This window comes from Physella acuta, unplaced genomic scaffold (assembly GCF_028476545.2).
Source record: "Physella acuta isolate Inbredline_101_S28 unplaced genomic scaffold, ASM2847654v3 ptg000582l, whole genome shotgun sequence".
NCBI lineage: Eukaryota > Metazoa > Mollusca > Gastropoda > Physidae > Physella > Physella acuta.
The window spans coordinates 551,778-575,051 of NW_026732101.1; the positions used below are offsets into that span (position 1 = coordinate 551,778).

Sequence of the window (23,274 nt, forward strand, 5' to 3'; positions counted from 1 at the left end):
GAACTTTAACCTCATATTTTCATTACTTCGCATGCGCAAGAGGGCCATGTGATTGGCAGACCCAATGAAATAATGACAATGGCTGACGCCGCCAAGCTCGTAATGTGTTTAGATTAAGAAAATTGTAGAATTGAAAATGGATGTACTGTGTTTGTTTACTTTTTAAAGGACAAATTTCACACATATTTTAACACACCTATAATAAAGAATGCGCATATTATAAAAATAAGCTATATTAAATGATAAGTCTTTTTATACTAGTTTAAGTGTTCGGATAAAAAACCGGACGCCATTTTCGAATGCTGCGGTGACTTGAGTTTATCTGGAATTATTTATTTTGTGATATGTTTTTCGCCTATAAACACATTCCCCGTAGCTGAATCTATTGCAAGTTTTAAAGTCTATTGGAATACTATTTTCTGTGGATACATATTGCTTACTTCATGAGTTAATTCTTCATCATTTCATGGCAAACAGTAACACCACACTAGCCAGCTTGTGGGTGGAAGAAGGTAATCACATTCAAAGGCAAATAATTGAAGAAATGCTTAGGCTTAGACAAGTTAGACAGGCTTTAGTAGAGTACTAAATTTTAGGGATGATTTTTACCGTTGTCCGATAATAGACTCTTCCATAAAATAGGTGCGTTGGGTTGTTAGTAGTATTGTAATCTCTGCTAATTTTATGGTTAGAAATTAAATTACTTAGGCCCTAAAATTAGGGTTAGACTTAAAAGTAGGCATTTCGATGTCCGCCATTTTGTTTAATCTGGCCACATCCGAAATTTTTCAAGCCAACTTTTGTAATTTCGGCCATTTTCCATCCAAGTGCTTAGTTATCATGAGAGAATCGATAAATTAATGTATTCGATACGTCAAAGTGGGCTGTTTTTATATTCTATGTTTGTATGGAAAACTATTAGTTACATTTTAACATATCGATCCCAATTTTATCGAGGTATCTTAGCGAACACGTCTCATTAAACGCAGTAACCGACTTCTTTCAATTAGTATTAATTTTAGCAAGAAAGTAAAGTATAATAAGCTAGACATTAGTTGTAATGAGCATCCTAACCATTCTCAAGAACAAAAATAACAGTTTGATAGAGTTCTTTTCATTGGAACATGCTTAAAAAGCATTGGTAAATCTTGGGGGGGTCCCGCTGACACAATTTTTTAACAGGGCGATAGGGGCCGCGAGGTTACCTATTATCGATAGAACCAAATTTCGGCATTTAAAAAAGAGATAAGTTCAGGAAACTAGATCTAGTAAATAAGTAATGCCAAACTATTTTGATGGGTGGAAATGTTGGTTTTATGGGGCTTTTTAGCTCTTTATAACCAGATATTGCTTCTTGCGTGAAGTGAAGGGGATCTACGCAATTTTAATAATGACGGCCGAGTTTAAATTTTTATGACGGTCCATAGACCATATGCATGAAATATAAAAAATCGCACATTTGATATTACTGTTTAACACTATTCATTGAATTGGCAAGATTTTAGCTTATAGAATGTTTTTTATGGATTAAATAAAATTTAAAGCAATGGAATTAATAGTCCCATTCATTAATAATCTTCCATATTAGTCATTTTCAATTGGGTAATAATAATAGGCCTAATTAAAATTTTAAATAGTAATAAATAGGCCCTTATAAATATTAGGCCCCTATAGAATAGATTTAGATCTATGTATTTTAATGAGTAATTGCTTATAAGAATCTAATAGAACTAATATTTATTGCATCAAGCTTAAATATATAATTATGTTGTAAAATTACTTATGGATGATATCTAAACTTTAGTTACCCCGTTTCAGGAAAAACTGATTAAGAAAATAATTACAAATACAAAGATTAAATTGGTCATTTCTCAGATTATAGTATATTATCTTTAAAATTTAATAATAGCTAAAATATACTACTAGATCTATAGAGGCATGGAAAGTAAAATAAATGAAGTCAAAGATAAAATAGAAACATTAACACTTCACTTTAATAATGTGATCTAAAGCAACAGTGATAGATACATTTTTTTAAAAGTCAAAAAGAAAACAGAAACAGTAACACTTTGAACAATGTGACTTAATTTTATAACTTAAACTAAGCAACAGTAATTTTTTTTAAACAGTAGGTTCAGATCAGCAAATAAGGCAGCTGTCTATCCTTCGGTTGCGACACATCTCATCTAGTTTCTGTAGGCTGTCTATTGATTAACCATCCTTGGCTACTTATTAAAAGTAGCCTATAACTAATGCTACTAATATTTAGATATTTCAACATAATCCTAACCATATCATATTCCAGTATGAGTATAATACACAGGTATTATTGATACAAGATTTCAGTGCCACCCCCATTAATTAGACTTTATTATATGTGATTGTCTTTTTCTCCTAGCATTTTTTTGACTTGTAAATTTCTATTCCCAACATCCTTAAGCATCTATGTGCTAAGTTTTATTTTTGTATCATCGATAGCAACATAGATATTCAGTATGAAAAGTGACTTTTGGCAATCATAGTAGAACGGCACCGCACTCCTTAATTGGGCTTTATTAAGTTAATTATTAGTTGTTTTCCTTTTAATTAAGCTGTATTTCACTTGCATATTCCTGTTGCCTGTACTCCCTAGCACCAATATGCAAAGTATTATCAATATATCTTTATTAACAACAGAGTTGTGCAGTTTGACAATAGACTAACGTTGCTCTCTATATAAAAACGCCATGACCCTTAATTAGTCTTAATTATTTTTGGTTTTCCCTTTACTGATCTTTATTGCATATTCCTGTTGCCTGTACTCTCTAGTATCAATATGCAAAGTTTTATCATTACATGTTAAAAAATAACAACGCTATATGAACTCAAAGAAGGACACCAAATATTTTGCAACTTTACAATAAAATATAAGCTGTTTAACATACAACTTTAAAAATTCATTAAAAAAAAACTACTGGGCCTACAGTGATAAATTTAGTAGTTTATTAAATGGCAGTTTATGGCCTTCAATATTATGTGTGTTTTATCATTCTGAGATAATTAGGCAAAATTTACCAAAATGCCTACTTAAAAGCTTATGGTGTGCTGGGAGGGACAGGGTAGGCATTCTCATTGTGATTGACATTAGCCTTAGCCAGTCATGTGTGTATTTAATATTTTTTTAGTTAACTACCAGTAACCTAACACCCCTCTTTTTTTATCAGACACTGGTATAAAAATTCTCCCCCTATGCTGATAATAAAAAATAAAAGCCAGTGTGAACTCATGGTCACGGTGAACCCACAACAGGGTAGGGATTTTTCTCCCGTAGACGATCATATGCTATTTAATTAGAACTGTAATGCTTAGGCCCCTTATTTATAAAGTTTTTTTTTACCTTTTGTAATTAAAACACATTTTATTTTAAAAATGTGAGATCTACATCGAATCCTAGTGTTTTCTTAATGTTTTCGTGTGTCTTGGTTGTGTTTATGATAAAATACGCTCAACTGGAAGTATACATGAAGCACCCAATAAAATACACTAAAATGTTTTACCCCTATACCAATAAATTAGTGAATTACCATGGTCGATAATGGCACAATAATGTAAATAGAATTTTCTTAAAATCTATTTAAAAAAATTTTGACTAGATCTAGATTTTGGATAGATTTATCTATATGTTATAGAACAATGAATCTAGATCTAGAAACTACCTGTGTCAGTTAATGCAATAGATGAAATAGACCTAATTGAATTTTCTTAGCCTATAAATTATAATTTAAAGAGGTGTTAAATTTCTGATGATACTTCATTACTGGTAATTACTGTACAAATTAAGTTAAAAAGTACAAATTTAACAATTACTAACCCTTAGGCCTATTTTTTAAAGTTACAACCTTTAGGTCTAAATAAAATAAATACTGCTAGAATGTAGAATCTAGCTAGATCTTAGTCAAGTGTTGTAAATCCAGAAATTTAAACTCAAGATCAAGATTCTACTTAGTATTTTAAATTACAAAATATGATTAGGCTATATCAACTGTTAGTATCAGTCATTCATTGGGTCTTCTCTTATTATTTAATATTTCTATATTATTTACTAGATCTCAGTACTCTAATGTACTGTTTAGTGTAAGAAATGTTTTAAAAGCTTACGGCTGCTTATGAAATTATAGTAGCCTTATGTGGGACTTTTTATTTAGTAGTATTAGGCCTAATTGAATTTAATCGATTGGCACATTTGTTGTCATAGGTAACTGAGTTTCTGTGTTGAAAGTTAAACTGCACAATTTTCTTTTTGAAATAAAAAGACTTTTTGGATTATTCTAGAATCTTAGATCTAGAACTATTGTATGCCTATTCACTTAAAGTCTAGTAATACCAAATAAATAGTTCAGAACTTAAACAATAAAAAGATTTAGGTTCTAACCATTAAGCCTATTAATTATGTCTCAACAATGGGTGTTCACTGTATTGGCTGTGGGTATAATATCTTGGCTTAAATCTACCTGTGGTTGTTTTTTTTTTTTAGCCTGGGCCTGGTAATGTATGTAGTAGTATTATTAGTGTTAGTACTCGTACATAAAAATAAGTAGCATTTGACTGTGAGACAGAATATTAAAATTGACTAGGGTAAAGATATGGGCTAAGTTTTGATGTCGTGGGACATAAAAGCCTACTCAAAGAAACATGGTGTTGATCATTGCTCTGTTACAACAATCATTTGTTGCACCGTTATCTTTTTCAACAATTATCTGGCCTTTTGGTGATAGTAACTGTTATTTAGACTAGTTGAGTCAGATTTTTCTATATTCTATATATCTTTTCCTTATTTATTATTAAAATTGGTGGGCTAACACAGTTATTAAAATATGATAAAATCCAATTTATTTTATAAATATTGCTAAACATAATTTAAGTTCATCAAAAAAAAAACAAGCAGGATTGCACTTGTTTGGAAGACAGAAATTAAACTTATGAGAAATGTCTTAAAGCTGTGACCTATTAAAATAATTTAAAATCACCATTATACTTTATTGTTGATTAGATAACTGATCGTATTTAATGAATCCCTCAGCAAGATTGGTCACTGAGTGACTAAAGATGAAGTTATATAATGGCCTGATGAGAAATTGAAAAGTCAGAATAAAAATGGTTTAAGCTTTACTTATTGACTTGATGATGTGTTGCTTCACAAGTATGCCACTCAGATTACTTTTATCTCTGTCAACTGATTCCAAGACTGTTTTTGTTTCACTAAAGGTCAAGGCAGTCCATGCACCATAACACCATTAACCCCCTCTAAAGGTGCAAGTAGCAGCAATAGTAAAGAAGATTTCCTGCAATATTACAAGAACAATGGCTTAGACTCTATGGCCAAAGATGTAAGTATTGATTGGCTAGCTACTTGTCTCTGAGTAATGTAGTGTTATCACAAAGCCATCATCCTGTCTGGGTAGTGTTGTTGTCATGAAGCCTTCATCCTGTCTGGGTAGTGTTGTTGTCATGAAGCCTTCATCCTGTCTGGGTAGTGTTGTTGTCATGATGCCTACATCCTGTGGGTAGTGTTGTTGTCATGAAGCCTACATCCTGTCTGGGTAGTGTTGTTGTCATGAAGCCTTCATCCTGTCTGGGTAGTGTTGTTGTCATGAAGCCTTCATCCTGTCTAAGATTTCTGTTTGTGGGTTGTCTCTCCTGCCTATGATTTCTGTTAAGGGTTATCTCTCCTGCCTAGGATTTCTGTTAAGGGTTACCTCTTCTGCCTATGATTTCTGTTTGTGGGTTACCTCTCCTGACTATAATTTCTGTTGTGTTATTTCTCCTGCCTATGGTTTCTGTTAAGGGTTATCTCTCCTGTCTATGATTTCTGTTTGTGGGTTATCTCTCCTCCCTAAGATTTCAAAGTTAGACTAGTAAGGTACAGCCTGTTTGACAAGCAATTCTTGACTTTTTCCTTGATATTGAACTTTGGTATTTTTCTCCTACGTGATTGTGTGGTATCACGTGACATTGGCCTGCTGGAATCTCTCGTATACCATAATGAAATGGCAGCCAGGTATTAGATATCAGGTTGACAATCTGTGGGTGACAGTCACCTAAAGCCACAGGTGAACTGATCAGCAGCAGTAGTCTATATGGTCTCCAGTTGAGTGGTCGCTGTGTTACCGTGTGGTGGCTGGACAGGCGAGCCGAGGTCATGCTGTATACCTGGCTCTAAGATTCTACACTGTCAATGACGTGCAATACGTCCGTTGGTGTGTATGTGACGTGTGCTAGACGTCCGCTAGTGTGTATGTGACGTGTGCTAGACGTCCGCTAGTGTGTATGTGACGTGTGCTAGACGTCCGCTAGTGTGTATGTGACGTGTGCTAGACGTCAGCTAGCGTGTATGTGACGTGTGCTAGACGTCCGCTAGCGTGTATGTGACGTGTGCTAGACGTCCGCTAGTGTGTATGTGACGTGTGCTAGACGTCCGCTAGTGTGTATGTGACGTGTGCTAGACGTCCGCTAGTGTGTATGTGACGTGTGCTAGACGTGTGCTAGTGTGTATGTGATGTGTGCTATACGTCCGCTAGTGTGTATGTGACGTGTGCTAGACGTGTGCTAGTGTGTATGTGATGTGTGCTAGACGTCCGCTAGTGTGTATGTGATGTGTGCTAGACGTCCGCTAGTGTGTATGTGACGTGTGCTAGTGTGTATGTGACGTGTGCTAGACGTGTGCTAGTGTGTATGTGACGTGTGCTAGTGTGTATGTGACGTGTGCTAGACTTCCGCTAGTGTGTATGTGACGTGTGCTAGACTTCCGCTAGTGTGTATGTGACGTGTGCTAGACGTCCGCTAGCGTGTATGTGACGTGTGCTAGACGTCCGCTAGTGTGTATGTGACGTGTGCTAGACGTCCGCTAGTGTGTATGTGACGTGTGCTAGACGTCCGCTAGTGTGTATGTGACGTGTGCTAGACTTCCGCTAGTGTGTATGTGACGTGTGCTAGACGTCCGCTAGCGTGTATGTGACGTGTGCTAGATGTCCGCTAGTGTGTATGTGACGTGTGCTAGACTTCCGCTAGTGTGTATGTGACGTGTGCTAGACGTCCGCTAGTGTGTATGTGACGTGTGCTAGACGCCCGCTAGTGTGTATGTGACGTGCTAGACGTCCGCTAGTGTGTATGTGACGTGTGCTAGACGCCCGCTAGTGTGTATGTGACGTGCTAGACGTCCGCTAGAGTGTATGTGACGTGTGCTAGACGTCCGCTACCGTGTATGTGGCGTGTGATAGACTTCCGCTAGTGTGTATGTGACGTGTGCTAGACGTCCGCTAGTGTGTATGTGACGTGTGCTACTGTATCGCTAACCTCCACCCACGGAGGACATGTTCCGATTGGATCTTGAATCGACAGCTGCGGCCCAGGGTGGGCCCTGAACAAAGATTTGTGCTGTTGTAACGGAACTCAGCCTTGTTCCGTCCTGGGTGGAGGGGGGCGACTGTACGCTACAAATATCGTGTGCTAGCGTCTCGTGTTTCTATTGTCATGCTACAGGTCAGTGATAGCGTCTTCACCCGCCCCATTCACCCGCCCGTCTCACGTTCGAGGAGTGGTCCATACCTATGTCGTGTTGGGTACTTGTCCATTAGCCATACATTAGCCATAGGAACTTGTATTACCGGCGGTACCAGATAGGTACGGCTTATCAAAAGTCGGTCGCTGGTCCGTTATGTTCGCCATCGGTACTAGAGCTGACCAATGATGGAACTCGGGCATGTCCGACATTTTGTTGTGGTGTGTCGCTTGCTACTCACATTAAATTAGGTGGTGTCTCTCTTGTTACACACACACATTAAATTAGGTGGTGTCTCTCTTGTTACACACTCACATTAAATTGGACAGTGTGTCGTTTGTTACACACACTATAAATCGGATGGTGTGTCGCTTGTTACACACACACACACTATAAATCGGACGGTGTGTCGCTTGTTACACACACACACTATAAATCGGACGGTGTGTCGCTTGTTACACACACACACTATAAATCGGACGGTGTGTCGCTTGTTACACACACACTATAAATCGGGTGGTGTGTCGCTTGTTACACACACACACTATAAATCGGACGGTGTGTCGCTTGTTACACACACACACACACACACTATAAATCGGGCGGTGTGTCGCTTATTACACACACACTATAAATCGGACGGTGTGTCGCTTGTTACACACACACACACACTATAAATCGGGCGGTGTGTCGCTTATTACACACACACTATAAATCGGACGGTGTGTCGCTTGTTACACACACACACTATTAATCGGACGGTGTGTCGCTTGTTACACACACACACACACTATAAATCGGGCGGTGTGTCGCTTATTACACACACACTATAAATCGGACGGTGTGTCCTTGTTACACACACACACACACTATAAATCGGGCGGTGTGTCGCTTATTACACACACACTATAAATCGGACGGTGTGTCGCTTGTTACACACACACACTATTAATCGGACGGTGTGTCGCTTGTTACACACACACACACTATAAATCGGGCGGTGTGTCGCTTATTACACACACACTATAAATCGGACGGTGTGTCCTTGTTACACACACACACACACTATAAATCGGGCGGTGTGTCGCTTATTACACACACACTATAAATCGGACGGTGTGTCGCTTGTTACACACAATACATTGGGCGGTGTGTTACACACACACAATAAATTGGGCGGTGTGTTACACACACACTATAAATTGGGCGGTGTGTACACACACTATAAATCGGGTTTTCCCCAACCGTCAGGTGCAGCGTGTGAACAAAGAAACGACAGAGTGGGCTGGGGTGGGCGACGTGTTGACCTCATTATGTCCCGCTATTACACTGGGCCAGGCAGCTGGCTCAGGAAACGCTGACTTGTTGTGATAACGCTGATTGACTGTTGCTTCCTATCAGCCTATAATTGCCATTTTATACTTTCTCTACACCTACACCATACTTGAATACATATTTTAACCACGATTACACATGTCGTGATTACACATGTCATGCGTTTTTTTGATGACACATACTTTCTTTGAATATTTTGATCATACCCTCCCCTGAATTTCCCTCATTCACACAGGGTATAGATCTACTACCTCATTACACAATAGGTATATATCTACTCCCTCGTTACACAATGATTACACAATAGGTATAGATCTACTCCCTCATTACACAATAGGTATAGATCTACTCCCTCATTACACAGTAGGTATATATCTACTCCCTCATTACACAATGATTACAGATCTACTCCCTCATTACACAATGATTACACAATAGGTATATATCTACTCCCTCATTACACAATGATTACACAATAGGTATAGATCTACTCCCTCATTACACAATGATTACACAATAGGTATATATCTACTCCCTCATTACACAATGATTACACAATAGGTATATATCTACTCCCTCATTACACAATGATTACACAATAGGTATATATCTACTCCCTCATTACACAATGATTACACAATAGGTATAGATCTACTCCCTCATTACACAATAGGTATATATCTACTCCCTCATTACACAATAGGTATATATCTACTCCCTCATTACACAATAGGTATAGATCTACTCCCTCATTACACAATAGGTATAGATCTACTCCCTCATTACACAATGATTACAGATCTACTCCCTCATTACACAATGATTACACAATAGGTATATATCTACTCCCTCATTACACAATGATTACACAATAGGTATATATCTACTCCCTCATTACACAATGATTACACAATAGGTATAGATCTACTCCCTCATTACACAATAGGTATAGATCTACTCCCTCATTACACAATAGGTATAGATCTACTCCCTCATTACACAATGATTACACAATAGGTATAGATCTACTCCCTCATTACACAATGATTACACAATAGGTATATATCTACTCCCTCATTACACAATGATTACACAATAGGTATATATCTACTCCCTCATTACACAAAAGGTATAGATCTACTCCCTCATTACACAATAGGTATAGATCTACTCCCTCATTACACAATAGGTATATATCTACTCCCTCATTACACAATAGGTATATATCTACTCCCTCATTACACAATAGGTATAGATCTACTCCCTCATTACACAATAGGTATATATCTACTCCCTCATTACACAATAGGTATAGATCTACTCCCTCATTACACAATAGGTATATATCTACTCCCTCATTACACAATAGGTATAGATCTACTCCCTCATTACACAATGATTACACAATAGGTATATATCTACTCCCTCATTACACAATGATTACACAATAGGTATAGATCTACTCCCTCATTACACAATGATTACACAATAGGTATAGATCTACTCCCTCATTACACAATAGGTATATATCTACTCCCTCATTACACAATAGGTATAGATCTACTCCCTCATTACACAATAGGTATAGATCGACTCCCTCATTACACACTATCCTTTTCCTTATTACACATGCTATAAATTTCTCTACATTACATATAGTTTTTTACTGGGTACACATCTATGGAGATTACTAAACAGCAAACTTTTCTGTTGTTTTCTTGTATTGGTCAGATAATGTGTGTATATCGATGATTCATGTGTTAGGTGTACATGTGTATTCAGATGTTAGTCATATATAATAATGGTTTTGTGTACTGGGTGTACATTTGTATCCATTTGTTGGTCATATGTGTGTACACATGCATGATTTCATGAATGCTCCTATAATAAGCTTGAAAAAGCTTGTTATTTTTTAATTTGGATTAGTTGAGTCAGGATGTTGTGATGATATGGGGATGTTATATTATTTAATATACATAAACTACTAGGCTATACCCATTAACCACTATTGTGTATTTTATCATGGAAAACAATAGTTGTGACTTTGGTTGTTTTACTTTCTGTGGTTTCATGGGTGGTTATTTTTAATATTTGAATTGATAAAATAATTCTAAACTGCTTTTCAACGGCTTATACTCGGTACAAAAATATGAAAATGAGTGTAATCGATGGTTCCCAAACAGCTTTAATTTTTAAAAATGTAACTATAATTTTATCCCTTGCCATATTTATTTTTTAAAAATTATTTAAAAAAAAATTTTGTTGTCTGATTACATAACAAAGAGTTTGTTTTTCCAACAGGTGGGCATCCTGGACTCCAATGGTGAAATTAAAGGTTTTAGTGGCGAGCAAGCTACACCTAAACGTGAGTTGAACAGCCGGGTGTAGTTCTGATATCTGTACCACCAAATCTCTGGGTGTAGTTCTGTTATCTGTACCACCAAATCTCTTGAGCTTCTCTGCTCTGCTTTCTGCTGTCAATATGTATTGTTGGGTAGAGAAAACAGAAATAGGAAAATTTTGATTCAGAAATCTAAAAACGAAAATGCTTTAAACTTTAAATATACCAAATATGTTTACCACAATTAAATGCTCCTGTGTCTTGATCTTGTTGCTTCACATAGAAGTGCTATTTTTATAATGCACTCTGTATGGGGGGGGGTGGTGTTACTGTTACAGACACGTTGTGCTGTAGACAACACTTGGTCAATCTTACTTGAACATTTTCTCATGTTGCTGACATTGGGGGGTGTCAGGCTTATAAGTTGCTGTCATTGTGGGGTTGTCAGGCTTATAAGTTGCTGACATTGTGGGGTTGTCAGGCTTATAAGTTGCTGACATTGGGGGGTGTCAGGCTTATAAGTTGCTGACATTGTGGGGGTGTCAGGCTAATAAGTTGCTGACATTGTGGGGTTGTCAGGCTTATAAGTTGCTGACATTGTGGGGGTGTCAGGCTTATAAGTTGCTGACATTGGGGGGTGTCAGACTTATAAGTTGCTGACATTGGGGGGTGTCAGACTTATAAGTTGCTGGTGTAGCTGTGCATCAAGTCACACACTGTTGTCTACTTAATAACACAGTTGGTCTATTAGAGAACTTCAAGCATACCAGACATTGTACTACTGGATCATAGAATTTTATTGCATACTAATCAAATGTTCTGGAAACATGATGTGAAAGGTGAAGTAACCTAGAAGTGTAACGGGAGCTGACATTGAAGATTTTATTTTCAGATATCCAGCTAGTTGCTGTACCCATACATCAGTCTCCCAACAAAATGTCTCCACACCTTCTACCCAAGCCCTCAGTAACATCACAGGTAAATGTTGTTGTCACTGGTTACATTGTTTACAGTCACTGGCTACATGTGGTACAGGGAGTTCCACTGGCTACATGTGGTACAGTTGGATCCACTGGCTACATGTGGTACAGTGGGATCCACTGGCTATATGTGGTACAGTTGAATCCACTGACTACATGTGGTACAGTTGGATCCACTGGCTACATGTGGTACAGTGGGATCCACTGGCTACATGTGGTACAGTGGGATCCACTGGCTACATGTGGTAGTGGGAGTCACTGGTTACATGTGGTACAGTGGGATCCACTGGCTACATGTGGTACAGTGGGATCCACTGGCTACATGTGGTACAGTGGGATCCACTGGCTACATGTGGTACAGTGGGATCCACTGGTTACATGTGGTACAGTGGGATCCACTGGCTACATGTGGTACAGTGGGATCCACTGGCTACATGTGGTACAGTGGGATCCACTGGCTACATGTGGTACAGGGAGATCCACTGGCTACATGTGGTACAGGGAAGTCCACTGGCTACATGTGGTACAGTGGGATCCACTGGCTACATGTGGTACAGTGGGATCCACTGGCTACATGTGGTACAGGGAGGTCCACTGGCTACATGTGGTACAGTGGGATCCACTGGCTACATGTGGTGCAGTTGGATCCACTGGCTACATGTGGTAGAGTCAGTGTTTAAACTGATGTGGTACAGTGGGAGTCAATAGGCTACAATGTACTACCAGATTTACTGAAATAATACTCAATACAATAAAAATTTCAGATCATGAGTTCACCAGTCAGACCACAAGTAATTCAAGTAGATGCCACCTCACCGTGGTCGGCCAGGAAAAGAGCATCTGATTACTTAGAAGCAGACTTTGTTGATGGGTAGGTTATTAGGGTGCAAATAGCGCTTTGACACTATTCATATAATCAGGGATTTGACTTTTCCGATTTTTTTTTTTGGAAGTCTTAATTTTCTTCTCCTATTTTAATTTTCTCCTTATTTTTTTTGCAGATTTTTAATTTTTTGCTGATTTTTTTCTTAGTTTTAAAAGATAGGAAAAACAACAGTATTTTCTAGCTGTTTTTTTTTTTTTTTTAATTTTTTTTATTTCATTGAGTTTCTGGCAAATTTGAACTTATTTTCACTCAAACTATTGCTTTTTCAATTTTATAGTTTTTAATTTATTTTTAAGAATCTTAAGAATCTAGAATAATAGAATCAATTAGAGTGTGTATCAAGCTAGATGGTTGCATTTTTTTAAAAATATTAGTGATGTTATTGGGCTACACACGCATTACATTCTTGCACCATTCACATTATCTAAGTAATATGGCTATAAAGATAGCCAGTAGTAATAAATACTGTTATAAAGACATTTATTTTGAGGTAAATCAATACCAGTTTTTAGATTTTTACAACAATGAACATATATTTAATATTTTTTTAAAATTTAAATAAAACACAAGTTATTGGGTGTTATCTTGTAATGGTTCTTAACCCTTTGAGCCCTGGCCTCCCTGGCCTATTTGCTCCTATTTCCTGAGCTCCCAGGGCCAAATCAATTTTCACTTATCTGCTTCTAACTTTGCCTATAACTTTTGGACCGTTTGAGATAATCAAGCCAAATTTGGTATCCACACTCAGGATCAAACAACAATTCCGCAAGATTCTGAAATTCTTTATTTTTTTTACAATGTATGAATAGAACAATGTATATAAAACGAACACATAATTATTGTTTTGATAGAACATAGAAGAAACAATTTACATTTAGTAATTGTTTTGTTATTATTGATACCTGGCCACACTAGTTCATCGCCAGAAGTCCACTTTTGTGTGATAAATTTCAAAACAGTTATCACTGCCGAACCCAATGCATAGAAAAACTTCGGATGTTTTGCACCAGTAAACAGTTTTTTTGTTCTGTTTCGGCAAGTCTTTGTCCTTGGCACCACGTGCTTCAGAACGTACTTGAACAGTTTCATTGTCACTGTCAATTTCAATGTCACGGTGTTCAGTCTCAAATTCAACTTACTATCATCACAATACAGACTAGGGATATTATCTTCTTCATCAGAATCAATAAGTAGTTGTATTGCCTGAGAAGCAGTCATTCTACTACTTTTGTTGATATTTCGAACTTTTGCTTCATTTTTTGCACCAACTTTATGTGCTAAAGTCGATGGCTGTGGCTCAGCTTTTCGTTTCGGCGGCATTGCTACGAAATGTACACACTTTCACTTTTCCTAAAATTTATTTTTAGAATCATAATCCCGCACTAAAAAGACATATGCGCAGTTTTAGTCAGTCTTCCGCTAATTATATTTAATTAGACGGTATACCGGCCTCTAGGAATATGACGCTAGATCGTCGGGCCGGAAAACCGGCTTTTCGGACATATATGCCTAATGTTGAAGCCGGTTTACCGGCCTGGCGGGCTCAAAGGGTTAACCTGGGTCAGTGTAGGTGGTTCAGTAGATTGGACACTCAAACAATTCATATTATTCACGATTGGATTTTGCCAGTGGACAATAGAAGTATTAAGAAGGGTTTGGTGATTGCACATATGAAACTGGTGGGTACAGTACCTCCAATAAGGTTAAGAACCACTGGTTTGGTATATGAATTACGTTTGAATGGAAAAGCAGAGGGTAACAAATGGGTTATATTGGTCCTTGTTTTTATTTCAGTAAAAGAGGCAAAAAGGGAGATAAGGGAGGCAAAGGTTTACGCCATTTTTCAATGAAAGTTTGTGAGAAGGTTCAGATGAAAGGGGTGACGTCGTATAACGAAGTGGCTGATGAGTTGGTGGGAGAATTCAGTGAGCCACAGCACCTCATGTCACCATCTGATACAGTCACAGTAAGTCTTACATTTACACTTCAGTCACATTAAGTCATACATTTACACTTCAGTCACAGTAAGTCTTACATTTACACTTCAGTCACATTAAGTCATACATTTACACTTCAGTCACAGTAAGTCATACATTTACACTTCAGTCACAGTAAGTCATACATTTACACTTCAGTCACAGTAAGTCTAACATTTACACTTCAGTCACAGTAAGTCTAACATTTACACTTCAGTCACAGTAAGTCTTACATTTCAGTCACAGTAAGTCTAACATTTACACTTCAGTCACAGTAAGTCTAACATTTACACTTCAGTCACAGTAAGTCTAACATTTACACTTCAGTCACAGTAAGTCTTACATTTACACTTCAGTCACAGTAAGTCTAACATTTACACTTCAGTCACAGTAAGTCTAACATTTACACTTCAGTCACAGTAAGTCTAACATTTACACTTCAGTCACAGTAAGTCTAACATTTACACTTCAGTCACAGTAAGTCTTACATTTACACTTCAGTCACAGTAAGTCATACATTTACACTTCAGTCACAGTAAGTCTAACATTTACACTTCAGTCACAGTAAGTCTTACATTTACACTTCAGTCACAGTAAGTCATACATTTACACTTCAGTCACAGTAAGTCTTACATTTACACTTCAGTCACAGTAAGTCTAACATTTACACTTCAGTCACAGTAAGTCTTACATTTACACTTCAGTCACAGTAAGTCATACATTTACACTTCAGTCACAGTAAGTCTAACATTTACACTTCAGTCACAGTAAGTCTAACATTTACACTTCAGTCACAGTAAGTCTTACATTTACACTTCAGTCACAGTAAGTCATACATTTACACTTCAGTCACAGTAAGTCATACATTTACACTTCAGTCACAGTAAGTCATACATTTACACTTCAGTCACAGTAAGTCTAACATTTACACTTCAGTCACAGTAAGTCATACATTTACACTTCAGTCACAGTAAGTCATACATTTACACTTCAGTCACAGTAAGTAAGTCTTACATGTCACAGTAAGTCTTACATTTACACTTCAGTCACAGTAAGTCTTACATTTACACTTCAGTCACAGTAAGTCTTACATTTACACTTCAGTCACAGTAAGTCATACATTTACACTTCAGTCACAGTAAGTCATACATTTACACTTCAGTCACAGTAAGTCATACATTTACACTTCAGTCACAGTAAGTCTTACATTTACACTTCAGTCACAGTAAGTCATACATTTACACTTCAGTCACAGTAAGTCATACATTTACACTTCAGTCACAGTAAGTCATACATTTACACTTCAGTCACAGTAAGTCATACATTTACACTGCAGTCACAGTAAGTCATACATTTACACTGCAATCACAGTAAGTCTTACAAATATAGTTGTCATCCATTAACCACACTGTTTAACTTCCAAATGAAAAATATCTAACCTTGTAATAATTGAATGCCTTTTCAGCCTTATGATCAGAAAAACATCAGACGCAGAGTTTACGATGCCTTAAATGTTTTAATGGCGATGAACATAATATCAAAAGAAAAAAAGGAGATCAGGTGGATAGGCCTTCCGACCAATTCAGCACAGGAGTGTCAGCATTTGGAGGTAACAAATGCACATAAAATTTTGTGAATATCTGTAGTTTTTAAATAAATTTGTATACAACGGTAATGACATCATAAACAGTAACATAATCCATCAACTCCTCAGATAGAGAAACAGAAACGGTTAGAAAGAATCAAACATAAAACACAACAACTTCAGGAATTAATACTACAGGTAGGTCAGTGTTGAGATCTTCTAGTCTAGCTGGAAGTGTAACAAGTGCCACAGAAATCAATTGTTGGCTAATGGCGAAGAGGTATCTAAAGATTCCTACACACAAATTCTTCCTCCACAAATATCTGAACACTAACAGGTGGAATGGTGGTAAATAGTTTAAGGCAAAAGGTTTTATAGCTAATTGTTTTAAAGTCATCATGATGGTAGATGGTGTTAGTGACTGCAGTGAGGTGATGTTGGATGCTATAGCCACTTTGACAATTCAAACAGATAATATTAACACAAGTTCAATGTAGAGACTCACCCAAAGGTAACCCACTCCCTGCCTGACCTTGTCAAACCAGCAAGGAGTGTGTCGTCTAAGCTATGCATAAATTATATCTAACCTGTACGATGGGGTGACTTAACAAACTGGAGCACTAAGTCTACTCTCAACTATTCAAACTTGTATAAGCACCTTGGGGTTATTCCTATTACAACTACTAGGAGCTATCTAGCTATAATTACACAATGTGATAGTTTGGACAATAACAATTAAAAATAAAGTTGTATTTTATCCCAGTTCCTAACCCTATGCTAATCCCAGTTATAACAGGAATGTTATACCCTGATCTTTGTGTTATAATGGGATGTGGTATGCTTTAAGGACACATGTATTTTAAGTCATTTTTTTAAAATCAAGAACTGACTACCATAAATGGACTGTGTTTTTGTAAACTTATTATGTTTGGTTTTCTTTGGCTATTTTGTTTTTAATCAGTTGTTCAATTGCTGCTGACTCCATATTGACATATCAAGATCAAAACCAAAAGCTTTTTACAAGCTTTTATTTAGTTCACAATGTCTTTTTGTTTGCTTGTTTGTGGGAAATATCGTGACTCAATTTTGACTCACTTCCACTGCAGCAATTTCATTCAAACTTTCCTGTTCCACTTTGATGACAATAAAAGTCTTATCTATTTTTTAATTTAATTTGATGTTTAATTAGTCATTAAACGGTTTCAAAACTAAGGGGAGATAACAAAATTAAATCATTTGATAGTTTAGGGGTCATCCATTTATGATGTCCACAATTTTTTGGGATTTTGGACCACCAACCCCTGCCCCCCCCCCCCCCCCCCCCCCACTAAAAATCCACTTATTTCCCTTATTTATAAAAGTCCAAAGCTTTTATTGAAATATATTTGTTAACTTTCTTATTTTCAGTGCATTTAAAACTTGTTACCTATAAAGGTTTTTATATTTGTATTATTTCACTTGATATTAGTAGTATTATATTTTTGAAGTGATTGAATATTTGTCAAATTTTCAGCAAATAGCATTTAAAAACTTGGTCCAAAGAAACAAAGACTTGGAGAAGTTTCAAGGTCCACCAGCTGCCAACTCCGCCATCCAGCTGCCTTTTATTATTGTCAACACCAGCAAGAAAACTGTCATAGACTGCAGCATCTCCAATGACAAGTAGGTAGTTTGTCAGATGAACTTCATGTGGGTGTTGTTACAGAACTTGTAATAAACCAGAGAGGTTAAAACTATCCGCTACTTTCTGGAAATTAGCTTTATCAGTTTGAGGTTAATTTTACTCAGCACATGTCAAACCACCCCTTGCTCACTTTTCCCATTGTCACACTGCTCACTTTTCCCATTGTCACACTGCTCACTTTTAACATTGTCACACTGCTCACTTTTAACATTGTCACACTGCTCACTTTTCCCATTGTCACACTGCTCACTTTTCCCATTGTCACACTGCTCACTTTTCCCATTGTCACACTGCTCACTTTTAACATTGTCACACTGCTCACTTTTAACATTGTCACACTGCTCACTTTTAACATTGTCACACTGCTCACTTTTCCCATTGTCACACTGCTCACTTTTCCCATTGTCACACTGCTCACTTTTCCCATTGTCACACTGCTCACTTTTCCCATTGTCACACTGCTCACTTTTCCATTGTCACACTGATTGCTCACTTTTCCCATTGTCACACTGCTCACTTTTAACATTGTCACACTGCTCACTTTTCCATTGTCACACTGATTGCGATGCTTACTATATCAGTGTCTGCGACACTTGACCGGTGACACACAAGCACACAATCATTGTCTTAGGTTTGACATGAATATGAAAGAATTTTATTAATAGGTTCATGTAATCAAGTTAAAAACAAACACTATGTAGGCCTACTTCTTTCTTCTTCTTCGTTCTTAATTATTAGTGTTGAAGGGGATCGAGATTTATCTGCCAGTGGGTTTGAACTCGAGACTTTGTTCGAATTTATCAACCATGAGCTTTTTGCCGACTCGACCACGCCTCCAACACAATTAAGCGTTACGTGTCAACTGGTTATGCGCCATTGAGGCCATTGACTCCGATTTCAGCCTGCTTTTCTTTTTGGATTTGCTTCCATAGCCTTTGTCCAACCAAGAACAAACTACAAGGCAGCAGTTGTTTAATTTTGGAGTTGTCTCTCCTAGAAGAGTTGCTGTCCCCAGCTAACGAGCCTCATCTGCCCGAGGGTTCGAACTCGAGACTTTTCGGTATAGCAACCATGAGCTTTACCGACTCGACCACGCCGACTGTAGGCCTACGATTATTACTATTTCTAATTGGGTTACCACAATTTATCAGGACCCAATAGTATGAGCCTACACACCTATGTTTCTATTGTAAGAAAATTTCCTTGAAATATCTAGTTTTAAAATCCAGCTAACAATGATCATTGATTTGTTTCATTTTTCTCTTTTGTTACAACCTGTTCCTCCTCTCTCTCCCCCACTACTCCCTTAAATATTTTTTTGGTCACATCACTCTATAAAATTTTTATTTGAGTACCCTTACTGATGTACAGAAGTAGCTATTACAAAGATTTGCTTACCTCTAAAAGTCAAGATAGTTGTGTTTCTCACCATTTAGTGAACTGTAGCCTTGATCTTGCCTGATGCCTGTTGAGTTTTAATATAAGAACAAGGACTGGTTGTCCAGCCATCTTGAATATAATCATGTGCTTCCCTTGTTCGCAGGTACGAGTACCTGTTCAAGTTTGACAACACCTTTGAGATCCATGATGACATTGAGGTGCTCAAGAGGATGGGGATGGCTTTTGGCCTGGAGAGGGGACAGTGTACATCTCAGGACTTAACCCGGGCTTCCAAAATGGTTCCTAAATCTTTGGAGCCTTATGTTTTAGGTGAGCTCACAAATTTAGCTGTTCTCTTGTGCTTGACTTGTACTTTTTACTAGTTGACACTCATGCTTTTCACTTGCTTGCTGGCTATGGCGTAAGATCCTCTCTAGGACTCATTGTTTGTTCAACAGATATGGCAAACAACTCTACACCTTTCCAGTCTAGTGCTGTCCGGCCTATAGACCCAAGTTCAGCCACAGCTCAGCAGGCGCGGTAAGTCATCAAGACCTGAGTGGTTCAAAGTGATTTGCATAATGACCAACAACTATGTTGTTAGTCTTCCACCATAATGATGCCCCCATATTTCTCCCCATCAATCAACCTCCACATTGTTGCTCTGTTTCAGATACCAGCAGGCTACCTCACAGTCCAACACATTTTATGCCCTCTCAGATGGCCCAGACAGAGAGGTGATGTCCACCCTGTCCAGACAATCAAGTTCTGGCTCCTTTGACCAGAACTCTCGGGCAGCCACGGACACACCCTCTGTATACTCGGACGATGACGAGACAGACTCGGATCGGTCAAGCCCGTCAGGAATGCTAGACGTATGAACCACAGAGAACATTTTCAAGCTACAACTTAAATCATCTGTATATATAAATAATTGTGTCTTCTATATGCCCTTGTACATATGTTGATTATGTAAATACCATTGGATCATTCTATTTTTAACTTGAAAGCAAGATTTTCATCACTTAGATCGAGAACTAATGCAATGCTGATAGATAATGGTATTGTAGGCATTGGTTATGGTCAGCCCACCATGGGAGAGGGCTGTGGTCAGCCCACCTTGGTTGAGGCCTGTGGTCAGCCCACAGTGATTGAGGGCTGTGGTCAGCCCACCATGGTTGAGGGCTGTGGTCAGCCCACAGTGGTTGAGGGCTGTGGTCAGCCCACCATGGTAGAGGGCTGTGGTCAGCCCACCGTGGTAGAGGATCATGCCATTGATGCAACAAATCATCCAGTTGCTGTGATAGATTGAACTGATTGTTTCAGCCCCCTGGTAAGGCCCTCCCCCCACTAACTTACATTTGGCCTCCAACTTTTTCATGTGAGCAACAAAGATTTGCACCCTTGACTCAGGACTGCCTACTTGTGCTGTTGTTCTTCCTAATTGTAAAGGTTACACACTCAAGCTAAGGTGTATCATTCATTTTTATAAAAGACAATAAATCTTGGCTTTTAAACTTTGTAAATTGTAACTCACCTAAGTTAGATTTTTTGTCATAGCTTTTTTTTTGGTTTCTGTCGTGGTCAGCTCAGATACAACAGTGAGCAATAATAGCATATCATGGCTGGCATTTTTTTAGCAAGGTCTTTGATTTGATGAACACATGCTACTGAAGATTTGATCAATGACTGATGGGGTAGCAGGCAATGGTGATAATTTGCCTGGCTGTATTATCAAAGTGAACAAAGACACTAGTAGCCCCAGCAAGCTCTATAGAAACATTTTTGAGGAAAATAAAATGGAAGGATTCTTTCAGCAACATTTTCTGAACAAAAAAAAAAAGCCTACCTTAAAGGCAAGCCCTAAAGTCCTGATTGCTCTGGAGGATAAATGGATGCTCCTGTCACTGAAACATTCTATTTATTGTTTGCTTAGTTTTACTGTCAATTGAAAGTTTACTGTAAGGTTTTCTCTTTTGTGTCACTTGTATTGTTGTATAACTTGCTCCAAGTCTAGACATGCTGGTAGTTAGTGCCATTGTTTCCACTCTGGGGTTTGTCTCTGTACATTCTCTGTACTGGCTGTCTAATACAGGCACTTGTCAGGTTCATTTGTTTTTATTTGGGATCTGCAAATATTAGGCATCAAAAGTATGGATAGTGTAGTTTGTTAAAACAATATATTTTCATTAAATGGTTTCTGGGGTGATGTTTTATAGGCATATACTAACCCAATGTCAAATCTTGTGAACTGAATTGAACCTGATCAGTGACTTGTGCCAGTTGACTTGTGCCAGTTGACTTAAAACTGTTACTGTTCTGTAACAAATCCAGGGGTTGATGCCAGCCGACAAATCCCATGAGTGAAATAAGCTTTGGCTGTTGCGATGTATCTTTTTCATTTATTTAAACTTGTATGTGGAACTTGTGCAAAATAAAGTTTGGTGTACACATTTATTAGTTGTCTGTACAAAAATATTTTTACATGAAATCCTGTCCAGGATTTGTTTACCTTAGGTGATGACAGTTAGGACAGTGCCTTGTATGTTGCTAGGATGGAATACTTTGTCTATGATGCTGATGGACCTTTGATACTTGTCTACCCTACTTTTATGACTAGTTATTTCATTATTTCATAGTGATTGTTACAATTGAATTAAACATATGATGACAATGCTGATGGATTTTTTTTCTTTATTATGTCTACTGCCTCATTACACACCCAAATGTGTTAGTGACTTGCAATTAAATGTAACTTATGGTCAATGTGGTCTAGTGCTGACAGAGTTTGTACATGGTAGAGTTGTGCTAGATGGTAGATAGAAGAGTTGTGCTAGATGGTACATGGTAGAGTTGTGCTAGATGGTACATGGTAGAGTTGTGTTAGATGGTAGATAGTAGAGTTGTGCTAGATGGTACATGGTAGAGTTGTGCTTGAAGGAAAAAACAAATTATTGGATGTTGCAATTATCAAATGTCCTGAAGCCAAGCTGGTGACTTAACTTTAACATGCTAATTTTTTGTTTTCTTTGTGAAGAAAATTATTGGATATTCATAATTTCAAGTAAAGCTCCTCTTTAGACCCAGCGATCCTTTGAGTTCATGTTTCTTGAAATATAAAGGGATGGTGTTGTCAGCACTGCCCTACTGCTTTTACGCAAGTAAGGTACCCATCAGAGCTGGGTGGACTCCGGGACATCCTGCAGTCACAAGTCCAAACAATGAGCCAAACTCGAGACCTTAGGGCTAGCAGTTAAATAGATTACCATGATGTCCCACACATGACTTTAACTTTAATCAGCAGATTTTTCTCTGGCCTTTCTAATGTTTATCAGCAAGTTGAGAGTTATGAATAAACTGAGCTTTTCTTTATTGGTCCTTTATGATACATTGGTCCTTTTGTCACACTGGTCAGTGACACATTGGTCCTTTATGATACATTGATCCTTTATGTCACACTGGTCAGTGACACATTGGTCCTTTATAACACACTGGTCAGTGACACAGTCCTTTTGTCACACTGGTCAGTGACACATTGTTCCTTTTGTCATACTGGTCAGTGACACATTA

The 23,274-nt window shown here is 37.7% G+C and overlaps 1 protein-coding gene across 1 annotated transcript; it reads left to right on the forward strand.

The window, feature by feature from the left end:
• Positions 1–72: 72 nt before the first annotated feature.
• Positions 73–22,380, forward strand: LOC131947099 (transcription factor Dp-1). The gene is made up of 12 exons (XM_059308187.1): positions 73–512; positions 5,245–5,366; positions 11,174–11,237; positions 12,106–12,191; positions 12,958–13,064; positions 14,874–15,045; positions 16,521–16,664; positions 16,770–16,838; positions 18,154–18,302; positions 19,868–20,034; positions 20,163–20,244; positions 20,378–22,380. Exons 1-12 carry the CDS (start codon positions 467–469, stop codon positions 20,583–20,585), a joined length of 1,416 nt encoding a protein of 471 aa, XP_059164170.1. The 5' UTR covers positions 73–466; the 3' UTR covers positions 20,586–22,380.
• The last annotated feature ends 894 nt before the right edge of the window (positions 22,381–23,274 follow it).

Coding starts and splice junctions, on each gene's coding strand:
- LOC131947099 (XM_059308187.1), top strand. CDS start 467: ATGGCAAACAGTAACACCACACTAGCCAGCTTGTGGGTGGAAGAAG. Junction 13,065..14,873: donor GAAGCAGACTTTGTTGATGG/GTAGGTTATTAG, acceptor TTTTTATTTCAG/TAAAAGAGGCAAAAAGGGAG. Junction 16,665..16,769: donor AGGAGTGTCAGCATTTGGAG/GTAACAAATGCA, acceptor TCAACTCCTCAG/ATAGAGAAACAGAAACGGTT.